The sequence below is a fragment of the Marmota monax genome, unplaced genomic scaffold (assembly GCF_021218885.2).
Source record: "Marmota monax isolate L192 unplaced genomic scaffold, Marmota_monax_Labrador192_F-V1.1 WCK01_AAM20220418_F8-fsc00106, whole genome shotgun sequence".
Taxonomy (NCBI): domain Eukaryota; kingdom Metazoa; phylum Chordata; class Mammalia; order Rodentia; family Sciuridae; genus Marmota; species Marmota monax.
The window spans coordinates 10558039-10579658 of NW_026695218.1; the positions used below are offsets into that span (position 1 = coordinate 10558039).

At 38.9% G+C, this 21620-nt stretch overlaps 1 protein-coding gene across 13 annotated transcripts in view; it reads left to right on the forward strand.

Annotated features, from left to right (window-relative positions):
• Aak1 (AP2 associated kinase 1) overlaps positions 1-21620 on the forward strand; it is a 174910-nt gene that overhangs the window by 126133 nt on the left and 27157 nt on the right. For 9 of the 13 annotated variants that reach the window (XM_046432278.2, XM_046432277.2, XM_046432276.2 and 6 more), the window contains exons 14-17: positions 3267-3496; positions 5342-5499; positions 7208-7312; positions 15313-15408. In XM_046432278.2, the coding sequence (XP_046288234.1) occupies positions 3267-3496; positions 5342-5499; positions 7208-7312; positions 15313-15408 (589 nt within the window). The remainder of the gene's footprint in view (positions 1-3266; positions 3497-5341; positions 5500-7207; positions 7313-15312; positions 15409-21620) is intronic. The other 4 variants (XM_046432279.2, XM_046432281.2, XM_046432284.2 and 1 more) reach the window with 1 other exon arrangement.

Here is a 21620-nt window from a genome sequence, read left to right on the forward strand (position 1 = left end):
TCATGATCTGTGTTTTAGGATAATAGCAATAAATGCTCATTCAAGATAATGAATACTCAACTACTGCTAGCATCACTTTTCATGAGGTTCCCTTCAGCTTTGCCTGGACAGTGTCTGCTGTATTGGGAATTAATTATAAACCTTCTCCATGCTCCCCACATGGAAAAACACTGGAGCACTGTGCTCAGAAATAATTGTTTAGGGAGTACTGGGTTGACTGTACTTAACCAGGAACCATAGAGCTGCCCAGGTTTGACCCATCCCTGTGTCTCTGACTCATGGCAGGGCTTATTTGGAGAAGCATGTGAGTGAATATAAGAACACCCTGCAGCTATCTGAAAGCAGTAATCAGCAAAGGGAAAATGACCATATGCTCTAAAGGTTCATTGCAGTCTTATTAATAGTAGCCCAAAGAATGGAAGCAACCTAAACCATTCAGGAACCCAACCATGCAGCCATTAAAAATCATAAAGCAGTATGAGAGTCTGTACAGCAATGTGAGAACAATGCTCATGAGGTAATGTTGAAAGAGTTGTAAAATTGGAAAAAGTCTATACGTGAAAAAAAGACTTAGGCCATACACCATGGTACATGCCTTTAAATACCATCTACTTGGGAGGCTGAAGCAGGATGAGCACAGTTGGAAACCAGCCTCTGCAGCTTAGTGAGACCCTGTCTTAAAATAAAAAGTGCTCCAGATGTAGGTCAGTGGTACAGCGCCCCTGGATTCAATCCCCCATACTGGGGAAAGAAAGAGGGAGGGGAGGGAAGGGACAGGGAAAGGGGAAAGGAGAGGAGACAAACTGACTTACATTTAAGGCACAACAAAGATAAGGATTGTATTGGAGTGTGGGAATAGACACTCTTCTCTATATTCTTACATTTCTTGGCATGCTTACACTTCTATAATTACATATTTTGTTTTTAAAAAGTCTTCAACAAGTTAGATATCAGAGTCTGCCTTGTCCTCCTTTTGCAGTCTGTTTCTCCTTCACCCTCCCTAGTTTTGTCTTTGGATGAGAGGCATTGTGGTGCAGAAAAGAGTCCTGAGTGGTGGTCGGGAGGTATGGATTCTTCTTCCAGTCCACCTTGTGCCCTTGAGTGAGAACTTAGCCTCAGTGGGCCATGGTCTCTTCTCCTCTGAAGTGAAAGTGTTGGAATCTGTTTTCTAAGACTCTTTTCAACTCACTTTTGTTGGCTCAAAGTGAACATATAATTGCCTGGCTGACAGGATTGTTGTGAAGAACCCCTAAATAGGTTAGGCTGAGTATCCATTATCTGAAATTCTTAGTACAAAAGTGCTTCAGATTCTGGAATATTTGCATATATAATGAGATATCTTGGGGATGGGTCCCAAGACTGAACATGAATTTCATTTATGTTTCATATGCACTCATAAACATAGCCTAAGGTATCATATTTTTAGTACCCCTGTGTTTTGACTGAGACATGAAGTCAGGTGTGGAATTTTTCATGTGTGGCATCATGTCGTGCACAAAAAGTTTCAGATTTTAGAGCATTTGGGGCTTTAGATCTTCAGATTAGAGATGTTTTACCCCGATAGGGGCATCCATTCTAAAGTGTGCTGCACATGGAGAACAGGAAAGAGGAGTGGAAGATGTTCTCCAAGTAGTGTGGAGTCTTCATCAAAAAAGGGACTGAACAGACAAGTACCCTTTTCAGAGTAATGAATGTCTTATAAAATAGGCCAGTCAGGTCTCTCCTCAAAACCTTCTAGCCTCCATCAGTGCTGGCATTCAACTGGCTGGTATAGGAGCAACTCTGGACCCCCAGAGGAAGTGGTGGGGCTGGAGCTCTGGTCTTCAATAGCACTCTGCTTTCCCTCAGCAGAAACTGTGCTACTCTTGTCTCAGTTCAGTTGATACTGGAACACTATGATTGTATCATTCTGCCCATTGATGAGGTAGTTGGTACACTGGCACTTGTACATCGTCTGCCTCACTAAATGTTCCATGTCCTAAGGATGACATAAGGACAGTCAGTGTCCTATGCTATAAGTATTCTGAACCAAATAGCTGAATACTCTGGTTTCCCTGAGCTTTCAAGGTCTACCTCTGGAGGGACCGAACATGGGAACCAGGCTGCAGCATGGAGCATGGAGAGGCAGCTTTAATATGAGAGGAGGGACTTGAGGGAAGGGATACTTAAATTCATGGGGCATTAAATATCCTAAGTCATTTATCTTCAGATTGACAGAATTAAGGAAATGGGTTATGTGAGTTTCTTAACATTGTTTTGTTCATTTTCCTAGATAATAGATGATGTATGCTGAAGGACCACTAGGATGTTCTCCTTGTTTATTGTTCTTTAGTAGCAGTTTGGCCCTCCTAAAAATGGTCCACATCTCTAGAGTCCTTATGTTGTCAGCTGAGTCATCATCAAGAAAGGTGTTTTTGTTTCTTATTATGTTTTCTGCTGGTTCTTCTATGTCATTTCTAAACTAAAGATTGGAGCAAATAACTCCCACTAAATCAATGCTGTACATTTTCTCAGAGGTTACCACAGAAACAGGATCTTGTAGACTCATCCCATCAATGAAACGAAGAGCTTTAATAACAGCACAGTAAAAGCACTACCAGTTTCAGTCACAGTAGAATTCCATCTGACTCACTCTTGTCACAGCTATGGCGAGTCTCAGGGACCGCTTAGCAGAAATCATTTAGCATAAATGTATTTTGCTAGAGGTGTGTCTTCTTTGACTTCTAACTGTGGTAGAAGGTAGGGTCTATTGCCTGCCCTTTGGAAGCATTCTGAACAAGCTGCTGTGTGACTTCAAAAGCAGAAAGAGGTCATTAAAGATACATTCTAGACCTTTAGAACTAGGAATAGCTTCTGAATCTTCCTCTGTGGGCAGAATTACATTTGGTTACCTTGTATATTATTGATGGGTAATAGGTTGGATTTATGTATAAATTCAAATATCATCAGGGCTGGGGATATAGCTCAGTTGGTAGAGTGCTTGCCTTGCATGCACAAGGCCCTGGGTTTGATCCCCACCTACAAACAAACAAAAAACAATCAAATATTATACTGGAATCAGTCTTAAAAGTTGCAGCCCAGATTGTAGAAGCTTTATCTTTTTGTTCTTTCTTTCTGAGTATTACTGGTAAACTTAACCATTTGAGTCCTATGTTAGCTCACTTGTGGCATTTTGTTGTTGTTTTGCTTATCTATTTGTTTTTCCTTTTCCTTTTCCTCCTCCTTTAAAAAAAAAATAATAAAACACTTCTCTATCTCTCTAACAGCTTCAAGCCCCAGTAAGACAACAGCCAAAGGTTCAAACAACCCCACCTCCTACCATCCAGGGACAGAAACTTGGATCTCTGACTCCTCCATCATCCCCCAAAACCCAACGAGCTGGGCACAGGCGGATTCTCAGTGACGTCACCCACAGTGCTGTGTTTGGGGTCCCTGCCAGCAAATCCACTCAGCTGCTCCAGGCAGCTGCAGCTGAGGCCAGTCTCAATAAATCCAAGTATGTGGTGCTTCCCCTTTGTTCTTCTCACTTTGTGGGCAAGGTCTATCATGGGTGTTTTGTGTAATGCTTTCCAATAACTATATGGGTGTGTGTAGATGTATATATAGTAGTGTGTGTCTGTGTTTAGGAAGAAAGTGTAGGTATTCTGACCATGGAAATAGAGAAATGTTCCCCTGGTGAGCAGACACCCTGGGGGGAACTGGCACCCTCATTGGAATGCCCAGCTAGTCCCTGCTGAGGCTATTAAGATAACTATGTGGATGCACTACCTGGTTTACATAGTGACATACTTTGAAGGAGAGAGGCTCTGTGTTTGCATTAACCTGGACCTTATCTCAGTTAGCTAGCACTCAAGGTTAAAGGAATACTGATCAAAGTATAGTCACTGGTGGTGGGTAATATGTAACTTTTTGGGTTATTAAAGAAGATGGCAGAAAGGGGTAGGCATTCCTTTTGTCTGCAATCCTTCTTTCTGTTTGCATCTCCCCCTTATGTGTTTGTCTGTTCTTTGTGCATCTCCTCCACAATTCTCCCTGCATAGGTGTTCCTTTATAAGAAAGGGAATTGTTTGTAGTATATGTACTGTTCTGTTCAGTAGAAACAATTTCCTGGGGCTGGGGTTGTGGCTTAGTGGTAGAGCACTTGCTTAGCAGGTGGGACGCACTGGGTTCAATCCTCAGCACCACATAAAAATAAATAAAATAAAGGTATAGTATCCATCTACAACTAAAAAATTTTTTTAAAAATTTCTATATGGCCCACTGTTTCATTCTCTTATTTGTTACATGCAATACAGTGTGTTATTTAAACTCCCAATCTGACCAAGTGTCTCCATGCTGAAAATATTTCATTGGTCCTCATTGTCCATGGGATGCTATCTGAACTCACTGGTTACCCCAGGAATGCCTGCTGTGTACATGAGTGGACTTGCCAATGTCTACCTTCATGAGCTCTTGGCTCATCCCAAGCCCTCTCCCGGGACTGCTGCTGTTCTCCTCCCTTAGGAAATGCTCACTTTTTTCATCAAGATCAATGTCAGGGGTTGCCTTTTCTTTGACCTTTCCTCTGATATGTCGTTGCGTCTGGGCCTTTATTGAGCATGTATCACATTGTTTTATCATTAATTATTCATGTGTCTGGCTGATGTACCTGTCAGTTCTCCAAGATGAGGATCATGCCTCAGTCAATTTTTGTAAACTAGTGACTGGCTCTGTGCCTGACATAAAGTAGACTTTGATGAGTGTTGAGTAAATGTAGTTTCAGATACTCATCTTTCTTGGAATTGTGAACTCTGAAGTTAAAAATCTTTAAATGAATTCAAGAAAGACTTTAAAAGAAAACTAGGTAATGATACCTAGACACACAAAATGATAGTAGCCATTTTCATTTATCTTTAATTGTGATGGTGTCTCTTAATGCCATGGCTGCTAGATCCTGGAAGATGGAGGCAGCCTACAAAGGCCTCAGTCTCAGAGCCTCCAAGACTTGGTTGTGGGAGCTCTTATATTGGTCTCCATAGGATGCACAAGCCTAACAACAGGTTCCTTTGGGATCCTAAACTGAAAGGCCTTGCAGACAAGACTGAAAAACCAAGCAAGAGATTAAAAAAAAAAAAAATAGTGGGACAGAAAGAGTGATGAAGGAGAGGATACCTTCATGTCATTGAGTGGAAAGGGTGTCCATGGAAACTTTGTAGAAAGCCCCTTTAGAAAAACACTGGGAAATGATAAATTACCTCTAAAAAAAATTTTATCCCAAAACAAAGAAAAAGTAGTTTGACTCTTTTTGTTTGGTTCAACTTTTATATGTCTTTTTGTCTCGTGGGGGTGGGAACCTACCTAGGTCTGCAACCACCACTCCATCAGGATCTCCTCGAACCTCCCAACAAAATGTCTATAATCCTTCAGAAGGTTCTACATGGAATCCCTTTGATGATGACAATTTCTCCAAACTTACAGCTGAGGAACTGCTGAACAAGGACTTTGCCAAGCTGGGGGAAGGTGAGGAAGCCATGCCTTTTTTGTGATTCTTGCCTGTAAATTCTCTATGCCGAGAAATAAGCAAGAGTTGGAATGTTAGCTCTAGAGGGATGTGCTTGTGAAAATGTTGGCTTGGGCCTGTCCCCAAAGGCTTGATTTCCAGATATGCATATAAGTCAACTTTTATTTTTACCAGAACATTGAGGTATTTTCAGGAAATCCTGACCTGTGGTGGGTAGCAGCAAGGACAATGGGAGCATTAAAGAAGAAAATTGAAAGCAATTCAGTGGCATCTATCTGTCAATCAGGTTCACTCCTTGGGGACTGTGATGGTGCCCTTCTTGTAGGTGGGTTTATTGTTCCAGAAAGTAATGACTGCTTGTCCATGAACCTATGCCTTCCCATGGACACTGATTCTCTCACTGTTTTCAATGTTCTATATTATTGTTGACTGACCACCGAAAGGAGAGTTTATTTTTTAAAAAGATACAATTCTGTCCAGAAAACTCATAGTCTAATTTGGAAGGCAGGATGGACACACACACACACACAGGCACATGCACACACTTTGGAACAATAGGTATATCTGTGGAAGTTTTCTAATATGCAGTTGGAAAAGCGGTCCCTCGGTGTACACAAGAGCACAGGTAAAGGTATAACCAGAACCAAGAGGACCAAACATTTTAGCTTTAACTATTATTTTGTAACAATAACCTGTTGACCAAACATTTTAGCTTTAACTATTATTTTGTAGCAATCTTTTTTATTATTCATATTATTTTCCTGAGTTTTTAAACAGAATATAGGATATAAGGTTTAACCTTTTTTGGCAACTCACTTTCATTGTTATCTGTGCCAATTATCGTTCTGAACTGCAAACATAAGTACCTTAATGGACTGTCAAAACTGTAGTTTTTGTGCATAACCAACCTCAAGTTTTTTTCTTTTTTAAATTCTCCTATTTTTAGTGATTTTTCTGTCTCCTTTCTGTTCACATAACACTACTGCCATCTTTACCACTTCTCACTTCTAAAATGCTTCCAACGTAGAAAACAGATCCTTAACACAAATCCTTAAAACCAAGTTGTAAGTAGATTCCCAGTGAAGGCTGGAGGTATTCTGCTTTGAGGAATGAAATTGTGCTTTAAGGCTTGAGCTCTGTGTTCACTCACATTCTCTCTCATGTGCCTGCTCTCCCCGCTCCCACTCTTTTTATTCTTTTTTTTTAAATTTACTTAAAAAACGTAATTGTGGCCAGGCATGGTGGTGCACACTGTAATCCCAGCAACTCAAGAGGCTGAGTCAAGAGGATAACAAATTCCAGACCAGCCTAGACAACTTAAAGAAACCCTATTGCAAAATTTTTTAAAAATCAAAAAAAAAAAAAAATTTAATTGTGGTAAAATACACAAAACATAATATTTACCATCATAGCCATTTTAAATATATAGTTCAGTAATTTTAAGTTCATTCACACTGTTGCACAACCAGTCTCCAGAATTCTTTTCATCTTTCAAAACCCATGTGTTGTCTCTTTTGATTCTTAATAGTTTCCTTCCTTTTCTCAGTTATTGCAATGACTAGACAGGACCTGTGAATAGCCAAGATGTTGCAGTAATACAGTAAGAGGAGTCTGAAAGGCAGTCAGAGGGTGCCTTTCCCCTCCACCATTTGTAGATGCATCACAGGATTCTGCTAGAATGAACCTAATGGTATTTTGTATCTCCAGGCAAACATCCTGAAAAGCTTGGCGGCTCAGCTGAGAGTTTGATCCCAGGTTTCCAGTCAACCCAAGGTGATGCTTTTGCTGCTTCCTCATTCTCTTCTGGAACTGGTAAGTGTGGCACTCGCCTGAGACAAGAGGCTCTCTATTGTCACCTTGACATTGTTCTCTTCACAGATAGCTATCACATGCCCCTGAACCCCAGCTCCTGGCAATAACTCATATGTTTTTCTTCATTCAAAAATGGTCCAATTGAAAAGGGATAGAGAAAGATTTAGAATCACTTTGAATTAAAGTGATGCAATGACCTGGCAGTGATATTGCCAGATTTGCTCTCTCTAGTTCAGGACATTTCTTAAACAATATTTCTAAATTTGAGGAGCACCACTCTGGTAATCTCCTGTCATTGCTTAGGTTCTTTGGGGTAAATTCAAGAATCTAAGAATTAGATGATCTGTCTGAACCTGAGACTCTACTAAGCTTTGTATATTGGTGCTTTGGGGGAGAAGGAGGAATTTTCTAATAAGGTTTTTTTAAAAACAATGGAAGCAAAATAATAAGAGATCTATTGTCCTCTTTATTAATAAAAATTATACATATTTATTATACAATATAGCAATTTATAGAGAAAAATTTAAAAATCCCCCATGATCTAACCACTGAGAGGTAGCACAGAGATACCATTTTTGATGTCTGTTAGGCATTTAACTTGTTTAGGGTCACAGATATCTTTGTGAATCTAACTAAAAATAGCTCTCACCAAAATACATGTGACCACATCTTGTGCTGTTTTAGGCCCAGAGATAAGACTCTGTTGAACATCTTTACAGTCATATTTTAAAACCTGATTTTTTTTTTCTCACTTAATCAGTCTGGCAAATTTTCCTCTCTTCATTAAAGAAACTCCTAAAATGTCATTTTAAAAATGTATGCATTGAATTCCTTTATATGACTAGATTCTGATGTTATATAACTACGTACCTCTTTTTTTAAACATTATTTTGATTTTACTGTTTTACTATTTTAAATGCTTTAGTAATGGACATGAGCTTGTGATTGATTATATTCTTTGTAGGATATAGAATTTGATATGCTTAGTGTTTTTAACCTCATAAATTTATTTCTGGTTAGAACATCTGCATCCATTCCATAGTTTTTGGTGTGTGATGCATTATTCTCATGATTTTCTGGACTTGCCTTAAGTTGAAGTTTTAGTTTCTTAACTAGGAATCACTTAGGGTATGTTTTAACTGCACTATAATCAGTATGGTCTTTGCAGTCTGCTGTAGGTTATTACTGGTTGACTGTGGTCCATTTTTATCATTTTGTAAATGACCTATGGGAATTTGTAGTTTTCCATGTCAATAAATATTAATAAATAACTTTTTAATGGAAGAATAGTAACATTTATGAAATATCTCTTCTCTAAATATTAATATTATTACCAATTTTTTTATCATGTAAGCATTCTTAAAACAAACTTTTTTTCTATCTTGTATAAATTCTTAAATAATTTCTAAGAGATTATATGTTAATTAAAAGATACTGTATTTGAGGGCTTTTGATACATATTTCCAAATTGCCCTCCAAGAAAGCTATACATATTTTCTTTTCATCAACATTGAATGAGAGTAACTTTACCCACTATTGCCTTGCCCTGCCCAGCCCAGAGACAGAGGATATTGTTTTCTGGACATTTTTATTTGTTTGGGGATTGATTTTGTTTGTGTCCTTTGCTTTTTTTGATATTCTGGGCTGATTCTTTTCTTTATTAATTTATAGGAGCTCTTCTTATGTCATGTAATGTAAACATTTTCCCGATTTGTCGTGTGTACTCTGTATGATCTTGTCCGACCCTCTTGACAACCCTTTGAAGTATTTTTTCTGTACATCAATTTTTAATTGTATGGATTGTGTTTTTCTTGGTAACTAACTAAAGGTTTGCTATTTTATTATCTTTTTAAAGACAACTTTTAGATTTATAAAAACCTACCATTTCTGTCTTTTTTGTTTGTTTTTCGTGGCACTGGGGATTTAACTGCAGGGCTTCTTGCATGCTGGGGGCAAATGCTTTACCACTGAGCTACATCCCCAGCCTTTTCTACTTCATTTTGAGACAGGATTTCCCTAAGCTTCCCATGCTATCCTTGAACTTTAAATAAAACTTAAGGAATATAAAAGGTGTATATGGTGACACCCACCTATCATCTCAGCTACTTGGGAGACTGCCGCCTAGGCAAATTAGTGAAACCCAGTCTGAAAACATTAACAAAAAGAGGGCTGGGGATGTAGCTCAGTGGTACAGCACAGCTGGGTTCAATCCCCAGTACCAACAATAACACAAAAATTCAAGACCAGTTATTCATGGTGGTTGACCAAATGTTTAAAGCATCAACCATTGTGCTTGAAATAGAACATCATAATTACAACCCACCATAGTTCTTAGTGGGGTAGAGTTTTCCTGGAAGATGGATTGTGTATAAGCTCTCAGAGAATGTTTTTTGCTACAGCATCTTAGCATTTAGTACAATATTTGGCTTAGTACAAATAAGCTAAATGATTGAGAGCAAGGTAAATGGTGGTTTTTTTGCCAAAGCACAGGAGGTTAGATTCACCAGTGTTAACCTCAGAGTTCCTTTAATTATTTTCCATCTACCACTAGCATACCACCCCCAATTTTTTTTTAATTTTTTAATTTAATTTTTTTTGTAGTTGTAGATGAACAGATGCCTTTGTTTTATTTGTTTATATGGTTCTGAGGATCAAACCCAGTGCCTCACACATGCTAGGCAAGTGCTCTGCCACTGAGCTATAGCCTCAGCCCAACACCCCCAATTTATATACCTAATTTTCAGTTTGCACACATGGCTATGCTTCATCGTTTGTGTGAACTATTTTCTTAGAGAAACTATTTTGTCTTTGTTTTTGTCCCTTATCCCATCTATCTTTACATTTACTTTGAAAGCCTTAAATGGCAGTGTTTCTTTAAGGAACTTGAAGGTCTAGTCACAAGCACATATTAGAGTACAGTTATATCAGTAATAACAGCAAATATTTATTGAGCATGTGGTATATGTCAAGTGACTGGGTAAATACTTTTTTGTGCATTATCTTGGGTGATCCTCACAGTGGTCCACTTCTACAAAGTCACAGCTAGAGAATGATAGAGATGTTTACCTGGGCACCCACATCTCAAAAGAAATAGTGGTATCAAGCTTTTCCTCATTTTATACATATTTTTCTGTAAACATTGGCACTGTCCCTTCTTTCTTGTTTGTAGGTGTGAACTTTTTTCTATAATACCTTCATTCTTTAAAAATGAAATAAAACTCATGTGCCCAGAAATTCATCTTTCCTCCTTTGCATGAAACATAGAATGGCACTATTTTCTTTTTTTTTTATAATATTCATTTTTTATTTGTAGGTGAACACAATATCTTTATTTTTTTTTTTTATCTTTATGTGGTGCTAAGGATCAAACCCAGTGCCTCACATGTGCTAGGCGAGCACTCTACCTCTGAGCCACAACCCCAGCCCCTTTCTTTCTTTTTTTTTTAATATGTTTTTGGTTGTTGATAGATCTTTATTTTATTTATTAATATGTAGCACGGAAAAGAATAGCACCATTTTCTATAAATGTTCTAACTGAGCTAAAGCTGTTATTGATTTTAAACCTTCCGATAAGTCAGAAGAGAAACTGTGCCCGAAATTTGATAATGGGTTAGGTACTGTGGCACAGGGCTATTTAAACATTTTCATGGTAAAAGCTACAAAAATATTGATAAACTGTGTTAGAGGAGAAATAGGCAAATGTTTAAAACTTCACATTGTGTGTTAGTATATTAAACATTTGCCTATTGATAAATGTGCATTGGTAAAATTTGAAGAAATAGATAAAAGCCCAAAGAAACAAGTAAAAAGAACTCATGAGTGAAAACCAACAACAACAAACTCCTGGAGCTGGGAACCTCATGGAGTGCTAAAGCACTTGCCCAGAATGTGTGAGGTCCTGGGTTCAGTTCACAAAACAACAGCAAGACAAACAAATTTAAAAAGCCTTCAAGCCGGACAGTGGGACATACCTCTATTCCCTGTGGTTCAGAGGCTGATGAAGGAGAATTGCAAGACCAAAGCCAGCATCAGCAACTTAGTGAGACTCTGTCTCAAAATAGAAAAGGGCTGGAGTTGAGGTTGTTTCTCAGCGATAGAGTGCTTGCCTAGCACGTGCTGGGCCCTGGGTTCGATCCTCAGCACCACATAAAAATAAACAAACAAAATAAAGGTATTTGTCCATCTACAACTAAAAAATAAATAAAATAGAAAGGGGCTGGGGATGTGACTCAGTGGTTAAGTGCCTCTGGGTTCAATCGTTGGTACTAAAAAAAAAAAAAAAACCCTCATAATCCCACTCCAAGAGAATAGTGTTTGCTGACTTTTCACTGTATTTGTATCTTGAGTTTTATTTTTACTTTTTTAAAAAAAGAACTGTATTTTCAGTTTTGTAATTTGCTTTTTTTCTTTGAAATATGTTTCATTGTGCCTCATGTTAAAATATTTCAGAGGCTTAAGAGCTATGATTTTTTACCTTCACTTCCTCCTTCTGCTTTTAAGAAACCCAATTAAAAAACAACTTTAATAATTCAGTTATAGCAATTGAGAACAGATTAGCTATTTGCAGAGGATAACACTAAGATTCATAAGTAGGCGGATCTGGAAAGGGATAAGAATGAGGGGATTTACCTGCTTGAGCTACTGTTCTGTGGTGGTGCTCAACTAACCCATGCATGGAGCCAGATAGCAAAGGACTGCACACATGGGTTGGAGGAACTGCTCAATGCTGCCAGAGGGAATTAGGGGTCCACGGAGGAGGCAGTTCAGAGATTAGGCAACAGAGTTTGAAGGAAGTTTTAGGCCACAGTGAGGGAAGTTGAAGGTGCAACAGGGAGGTTGAGGGTCCCAGATGAGTTTAGAAGATACGAGGTTGGCATCCTAGCAAATATTGGAATCCAAGGAAAGGGTAAGGGTTAGAAAGTGGGAATTCGAAATCTGAGGAAAGGAGGTTAAGAGTGGGGTGGATAGGATGCCTGAAGAGGTCAGAGGTGAGCTTCCCTCCTCTGCCTCCCTCCCGGGTCAGGCTTCAAGTGGGAGTAAACAGGCACTTACAGTCCATAATTGGTGTATCAGTCACTGAGCTGGGTGTGGTAGCAACTGCTAGCACACTGGGGCTGATAGGTTATTAGGCAAGACATAGCCATTGAGGTGAGTGGGAGAGTCAACAGATACCTTCAAAGAGCCTCCCGAGGCCCCTGCACTCTTGCCACCATTTCATTGGCCCGGGCCACTAGGCTGCCCACTGGCAGTACACCATTGCACCTTCCTTTTCTTCTGCCACATCTGGACATCCATATGGTCTTTCCCTATTGCTGGTACCTCCTGCAAATATGGGTGAGCTGGGATGGGGGACGTATGCATACTGAGTGAGGGTCACATGTGCTCTCTCTTCCTCCATGTCTGTGCTTACAACACTGAGTTTCTACATTTCACTGGCCTCTTGGGTAAGGGTAGGCATCATCTGTCTCGAAACCCATGAGGGAGCCAGGTTCCAAGGACTGGGAGAATTGGTGGTTCATCCAGTGATCTCACCTTTACCTTTCATGCTGTTGTGTATCTCAAACCAATGAGGCAGCATTGGGGTGGCAGAGGTGGCTGCCATGACAGCAGTGGAATCTGTCCAGGGGACACAGGGTACTGGGGAGGGGAGAGCAAGAGGCTAGGGTACCAGGAATTGATTCTCAGGGGTATATAGCTGGGGAAAAAAGGTCAAGTCAGCCTGCTGGTTAGGAGAAGCATGGAATTAGTGGGTAGAGAAAGTGAGAGCAAGAAATTCACCTGTTTCTTCATAGCTGCCCATAGACCCCAGGGGACTGTCCTCATACAGTGGAGAAGGAGATCAGAGCCAGATGCCCATATATATATCTTCAATAATGCCCACACTTTGAATCCTTGTAAGCCCATTTCACAGATGGCACAGTGGGGCTTAGAAAGGTGAAGAGAAGTGCCACACATCTGATGCCCCTGGCCAAAGAGGCTAGTAGAGAGGGAATTGGTCCTCAAGACTTCCAAATTCAGCCTAATACTGTACAGGTGTGAAGGAGGGATTCAGGGGACATCGAGAAATATATAGATTTCTCTCCAAAGAGAGATCTGAAAGAAGACAGAGATATGAGTGGGGAAGGATGGAGGAAGAACAGAGCAGAGGTATCCAGCTCTAGCAGAGGGCTATGGATATGGACCTCCTACATGTAGGACTGTGATGATGGTGATGGACACAGAGGTGTGGGTCACGCAGGCAACAAGTTAAAAAACAAAGAGAAACTATTCGTAGAAATGGGTATGTGTTGCTCAGCTTTCCATTACTGTGACAAAATATCTGAGCTAATAAAATAATACAGAGAAAAAGGAGTTTTTGTTGTTGTTTTTGTGGTACTGTGGATTGAACCCAGGGCCTTTTTCATGCAAGGCAAGCGCTCTACCAACTGAGCTATATCCCTATCCCAGGAAAAGATTTTTATAATATTCTTTTTAGTTGTAGATGGACACAATAACTTTATTTTATTTATTTATTTTTATGTGGTACTGAGGATCGAAACCAGTGCTTCACATGTGCTAGGCAAGTGCTCTACCACTGAACCATAACCCTAGCCCCAGAAAAGTTGTATTTTGGCTTATAATGTTGGAGGTTTCAATTCATGGTTACATGTTCCTTTTGAGCCTGTGGTGAGGCAGCACATTGTGGTAGGGATGATGTGGCAGAGCAGAGCTACTCACCTCATGTCCAAGAGGGAGGAAGAGTAAGAAACTAGGGTCCCATAGTCCCTCCTGAGGGCACAACCCCAATGACCTAAAACTTCCCTATGGGCCCCACCTCTCAAAGTTTCCACCATCTTCCAGTAGTGCCAAACCAGAGGACCAAACCTTTAACACGGGATCCTCTGGGGGAACATTCCAGATCCAAACTAAACTGTTGAAAACAGAGTAGTCTAGGCAACAGTATTTCACATTGCCAGTGATGCTGACCTACAGTTGTGTATGTGTCTCCATTAGGGGAAGCTGGGGGCTCAGTTCACAGGGCTCTACCTACAGCACTTTCCTTTGATTCTTTAATTTTTTTCACATAAAAAACCATTTTAAACATATTTTATCAAAAGCAAAATGAAATTATGACTAATGAACAAGCTGAATACTGAAGTATAATATAAAAAAAAACAAGAGACCTGAGTTCTGCTCTGCTAGTGGACTTCTGGCTTGTCTCCTAATTTGGGGTTTCATTTTCTTTTCTGGAAAATAAGAAAATTGTGCTAGAAAATTCTAAGATCTCTTCTGATATTCTTTAGGGTATATAGATTTTTAGAAATTTGTAATTTGCCAAATATAGAATGAATGCCAGTAGTAGGGTAGGTATGGTCCAGGGGTCAGGGCTTATCTAACCCTTGTAGTAGGCAGGAACTCTATTTCTGCCTCTTCCTTTGTGTCTGCCTAGCACTTTATTAAATATTATGATGATACAACAAGACTTAGTTCCCAAAGGGTCTCCAAGAGGTGATAGGTACAGGGGAAGCAGTTATACACATGTGCTAGTATCTGCATACCAAATGTATGATATGGACAATAATCCCATAGGAATTCTGAAAGGGATCCCTATAGGCTACAGTGTTCAAGGAAGACATAGAAGCTTAGGCATAAGAATATCCTGGTTTGAGTACTCATCACATCTCATTAACATAAACGAACACATAGTATATCTCATAGATATTTTGCTGTTAACCCTAGATTATTTAGACTTACTCCCTTGTGTACACTTATAATCCCAGCTAATAGGGAGGCTGAGGCAGAAGGATCGCAAGTTCAAGTCTAGCCTCTGCAATTTAGTGAGATCTTGTCTCAAAATAAAAATAAATAAAAGAGATAAGTACTGAGTTCAATCTCTAGTACCATTTAAAAAAATTTTTGTTAGACTTACTCTATAATTTGGTTAATTCATCTCAATTTACTTGCTGTTTTCTGCTTTTCTTTTTTTCTCTCCTAATCTCTTTCCCTCCAACCAATACCAGCTGAGAAAAGGAAGGGTGGGCAAACTGTGGATTCTGCTGTCCCACTTCTAAGCGTTTCTGATCCTTTCATTCCTCTTCAGGTACCTGATGCACCAGGTGGGTGAATAGAGCTGATCTAAGGTTAAGTAGCTTTATTCTTATGTCCTAGGACCTCTGCAGAATTATATTGTAAACGCCCTGTGGAAAGGGTCTGAATTCTAAGCCCTAATAGTATAGTTATTACTGTGTCTCAGCAAGAGGGACAGACTTATCTTCGGAGGGTACCAGCCCTTAGCAAACATAATCGAATTAGTTCATGTTATACCAAATTGGATCCCATCTCATCAGTCTTCTCTTTTTTATCCTCAGTTGTGTTTATGGTAATTTGGGAGGCCTGTGTATCAGAAAGAATATGATTAAAAGAATGTGGTGGTGGGACCTGTAAAGCATGTGATAAAGAAACAAAATATAGGGGCTGGGGTTGTAGCTAGTGGTAGAGTGCCTGCCTCACACACATGGGGCACTGGGTTTGTTCCTCAGCACCACATAAAAATAAATAAATAAAGATTGTATCCATCTACAACTTAAAAAATTTTAAAAAGAAAGAAAAAGAAACAAAATATATATAGTGGATATAGTATGATGATGGCATTGTGGGTGACTAATTGTCCAGTTTCTATTTTCTGTAATGTGCTTTTACTTTATATTCTAAAAATACATAATAAGAGTTGACAGGGAGAGTCTGGAGACTTAGGTTCCCTTCCAGACTCCACCACTACCTGAAAACCTTCTGTGTGAAGTAAGTTGAACTGCAGGAATTCAAATATTTCTTTCAATTTTCCACATAATTGATTTTAAAATAAGCAGTCTGAAAAAAAATAAGAAATGGTTAGTGTGTTCTGATTGAAACTACTTTTGCAATAATAATTGAACATTTTCCATTTGGAGCTTATGAATGCCAGAAATTCTCTCCTGCTACCCTCCTTGCTTCTTTTTTTTTTTTTTTTTTTTTTTGGTGGGGGAAGGGTAGCTGAAGTGGGGGGTTGTGATGAAAAAAAGTCTGCCTTTATGAAAAAATAAATAACTTCAACTTCTTTGCACAGCTGGCAGTCATTTTGCTTCATTTTTCCTTTTTTCCTAATTTTACCACTTCTGAGTCTTGACCTTGAACTGATTTAGGAATTGGTTTGGTTTTTCTTCTCTCCCAAAATGTTAAGGATATTCAATTGGTTGCCTCAAGATTTGAAGTGATTGTGATATTCCTACCCTCTACTTAACAAAGACAGGTTGCAGCAAGGGTACAGAGATAGCTCTTGTTTCATTAGGCAATTTGATGACCCTTCTAAGAGAAGCAAATGCAGCCTTGATCAGTAGTTTTTTGTAACTTTATTGCTTGCTGCACCTGGATATAGCTCAAAAATATCTAAAATCAACAAGGAATGATTTAGTAGATGTTGGTTAAGGAAAAAGGAAGAAAAGAATCAAATGTAGGCCCTTTTTTCTCTTAAACATTTCACTTATATCTGGCAATACTTGGACAATTTTGTGCAGAAGATTGGAAATGAAACCCTGGGCCTCTCTTCTCCCTGTTCTGCCAGTCCTGGGATCAACAAGGGAAAGATGTTATAGAGGTGTTGTCTCTTTGACACACTTTCAGCTTCTTGATTTGCTGTTGCCCAGATGGCTCATGGGCTACAGGAGCTAGAAAGATGGTCTCTTTGCCCAGGATAGACAATAAGGGCCCTGGGGCAAATAGCTGTTGTCTGCAACTGTCACAGGAGTCCTTTGGGTCAAGATTGGGGAACCAGAGGCACATGTCTAGGGCTCAGAAGATTTTCTCCAGGTTGTAGAGATAAGTCTGGGGACAACAGAGCCAGCTGACTGCCATTCTGCCCTCCTTATTGTTTTTGTTCCTGTTTCCTGATCCTCTGTACTTTTTTCATTCTGGAGGATTCCTGCAAAAGTACTAGTGGTTGGGCTAAGATGTAGCTCAGTGGCAAAGTACCTGCCTCGAATTCACAAAGCCCTGTTTTCTATCCCTAGTTCCAAAAAAGACCCCCTCCCCCAAAAAAAGAACCCCACCAAAATAAATAAAATTTATTTTCTTTTTTAAAAACAAAGTATTAGTGGTACACATTTTAATACAAAGTGACTTTTATATACTCTTGAATTCCTCTTGGATTTTAGTGGAAAATCTGTGAAAAGCGGGGCATGGCTGGTGTAGTGCCCCATAATCCCAGCAACTCTAGAGGCTGAGGCAGGAGGCTCACAAGTTGGAGACCAGCCTTGACAATTTAGCAAGACTCTGTCTCAAAATTGAAATAAATAAAAAGGGCTGGGGTATAGAGTGCACTGGATTCAATCCCAGTCCCCCCACCAAAAAAAAAAAAAAAAAAATGCTGGGCACTGTGGCATAGGCCTGTAATCCCAGCTGCTTGATGGGCTGAGGCAGAAAAATTGCAAGTTCAAGGCCTTCCTGGGCAATTCAGTAAGACCTCATCTCAAAAAAAGAAGAAAAAAACTATTAAAATAGGAAATTTTAATAGAATTTCAAGTGTCTTTTTTGTTTTTCAGTCTGTCAGATGAGACTTGTCTATTGAAAACTTCAGTCAAACATGTAGCTTCTTTGTTCTTCAGTGAATTCTCATGTCACTAAGTATAAAATCCAGACTTCTTACTGTGACCTACAAGGCCCCAACTGACGTGGCCCTTGGCTCCCCCTCTAACCTCAGCTCAGAGCACTCTTCCCTTCAATCTTGTTTTTCTTCAACAAGATAAGCCTGTTCCCACCTCAGGGCCATTGTGCTTGCTGGTATTCTGCCTGGAAAGTTCTATTTCTGAGTGTTATTTGACCTTTTATGGTCCAAAGAGAACTCTCAGTCATGCCTCTTGGCTTTTTTCTTCATAACACGTACCAGGACATTGTCTGGTTTTTCTTTGTTTATCATCTGTCCTTCCTCATCAGAACGTCAGTGTCAGTGTCCTCAGGCAGGTGGAACTTCTGAGTTTTATTCGCCACTGCACCACCAGTACCAAGAACTCTGCCTGGCAGGGTCAGCACTCTGTCAGTATTTGCAGATCAGATGCATGAATGAAATGGAACCTGAGGCTGGAAGCCTTTTGGCAGCCCTTTACCCTCCATATTTGTCCCCATCACCCAGACAACCAGACTGCTGGCTTCACAGCCTTCCATCAGTGTCTGTGCCAACCCCCAGCTAGACCTCCCACCCACTTTTTGAAATGAACAAAGGAAGACAGGCCTCCAGTGTCAGGAAGCAGTGAAACCTTGGGCTGATGAAGGAAGTGTCTAGGCTTAGCAGATCCTTCAGCCCCATCCTTCCTTGGTGCCCTCCAGAATTAGGCTAAGTATACCACTATGCCTTTGATTATGTATTTAATTTAATATTCAGCCTCTAGCACACTCAGTTATAGCTCCTTCATTAAGGCTTTTATCTCTTCCTTTAGCATCTTGAACTCAGAGATCAGTGTCTCTTTGGGACCTGGGCAAAATGCAAATTTGCTTTCCCACCAAAAAATTTTTTTAAATAAATAAACAAATAAAATCAGTTTGTCATATCTCCAACCCACTTTGGACACCAGTCATGTTTGGTTTTTTTTGTTTTTGCATACACATTCATATTCCACATTCAACTGTCTCCATGACCATAGAATCTTAGTATCCTGGAAATCATGCCTTTCAAGTGACTTTGCTTTTTAAATATTTTTGAACTTAATTTCCCTTGATTTTCATTGATACTCCTGAGTGGTAGGTGGTAGACATGTCAAGCATCATACTTTGTGGTTGAGGCAGTGCGCTGTGCGCCCTGTACCTGCCTTTCTGCTGCCCTTGATCCCCAAGCTGTGGGCATTTCTTCATCCTTGGGACACCTCACAGATCAATAAACCTTCGACTAGAGAGCTAAATTTAAGGTTTAGGGAAATTTAAAAATAGATTTGGACTTGGGCTCTGGCCTCTTAGTAGTGAGCTGGTTTTGGTCAAATCACTTAAATTGTATTCTTATTCTTAAAATGGCTATATTAAAACCTATCTTTAATGGGATACACATGAAGGTCAAATGAAATCTTGTATTTGAAATTACTGTATACATTTTAAATTACCATAAAGATGGGAAATGATGTTATAACTCTACTTCTGGGTCCTTATTCCCAATAGGAGACTCCTAATTATGAAGTAATTTTTCTCTTATTAAAATTAAACTTGCTCTTATAACCTTTTACACAGCTGAGAGCCATTAAAATAGATTTCCTGGATTGTCACACTGTGGGTAAAAATGTCACTGGGTAATTGTGGTTGGTTGGTTGGTTGGTTTTGAAGACGATTTTTATTTTCAAATCACAATAAAATGAGTTTTTTTTGAATGCCTGGAATATTAAAATCATAGCCATGAGAATTTATATATTCCCAGAACTGCCAAGGTATGACTAGTGAAACTCATAAAGTTTTTCATTGATGCTTATATGCTGCCTATTCATTTATTTTCTTCTATTTATATTAAAGAACAGGTAAGTCATAGATAATATAAAGTATGATAGAAAAGATTTTTTCTCTGAAAATTGGGCAAAAAATTTTTAATCAACTATTTTTAAATTTTTACTTGGAAAATATATATTTTCTAATCTTTAAAATTTACCTAAAATTTATCATTTTAACCATTTTTAAGTATACAGTTAATTTGCATTAAGTACATTGTTTTGAATCTGTCATTAACACACATTCACATAAATTTTTTCAACTTGCAAAACTGAAGCTCTGCACCCAGTAAACAATAACTTTTTTATTTCTCCCTCCTCCCAGCCCCTTACAACCACCATTCTACTTCTGTCTTTATGACTTTGACCACTCTACGTACCTCATATAAGGAGAATCATATAGGATTTATCCTTTGGTGGCTGCCTTATTTCTCTTAGCCTAATGAAGATTAATCCATGTTATTTGTCAGGATTTCTTTCGGAGTGATAAGTATGAGTAATATTCTGTTGTGTAAAAATACCACTTTTTTTTTTTTTTTTCATTTTCTTGTTGGACACTCAGGTTGCTTCCATCTTTTGACTATTGTGAATAATACTGCTGTGAACATGGGTGTGCAAATATCACTTTCTGACTCTGTTTTCAATTCTTTTGGATATATGCCCCAAAATTAAATTGCTGGATCATATGGTAATTCTATTTTTAAATTTTTTTTCATTCCCACCAGCAATACACAAAGGTTTGAAAAAAATTTATAAAAACTTTTTAATACTGATCTCTTTAGTTGCGACATAAGTGCTGCTTCCTAGAATTAGACTTTAAAAAAAAAAAAAAAGGAGCCTCTTGGTTTCGTGGCACTCTATCATCTCTTGAAAAATTAAGCAAGAGAAGCTGTTTTCTCAGTGGTCAAAATAGGCATTCCTTTCATAGCTGCTTGCCTGGTATCTTCCTTATTTCTTTTCTTTCTTTCTTTTTTTTTTTGAGAGAGAGAGAGAGAATTTTTTAGTTCTTAGTTTTCGGTGGACACATCATCTTAATTTTATTTTTATGTGGTACTGAGGATCAAACCCAGCGCCCCGTGCATGCCAGGCGAGTGCGCTACCGCTTGAGCCACATCCCCAGCCCTATCTTCCTTATTTCTAACTGCTGTATTGTAATATTGAAAAATCCAACGTCAATAATAGTATGGAAACCATTTTTAAGTATACAGTTAATGTGCTTTTACTCTGGAAAATTTGTATTCCTAAAGATTTAATTTTCTAAGATGAACTTGAAATGGGGGCATGGTGTTTGATTTTTGCTTCTAACATGAAGACGTCACAGATAGTTTTGTGTCTGACTGAAACTATATAGAGCAACTATATTCAATTAAGATAATTGGCATATCAGTCACCTCATAGAGTGGCTAAATTTTAAAAACAGTGTCTCTCGTCACAAGACTTCAGGGTTTATATACCCCATATTGAATGACATAAATTTCCAAAGCAAGAGCTATAGCAGCCACATCATCAATTTTGATGGGCATACATTGAACTCTTTCATGTTTGTTACTTAACACTGTTCTGCTCCTCATTCCTAATTAGAGTCAGAATGGTTCACTGCAAGCCGTGGGTTTTATTAGCATGTATAAATAGGTACAATCATCTGTTTTTGTATTTAAAAGAATGTCACAGTTATTTTAATTATCAAACAGACTGATTTGTAAAAGGTTTATTATTTTCTTTCTTGCAGTTGATATTTGTGACTATCTTGAGAGGGGAGGGATAAGAGGAGAATCTGAAATGGATTCATGCCTAAATTTCAACTTTAGCAACTACCTCCTCCTTTCTTCTCTCCCCTG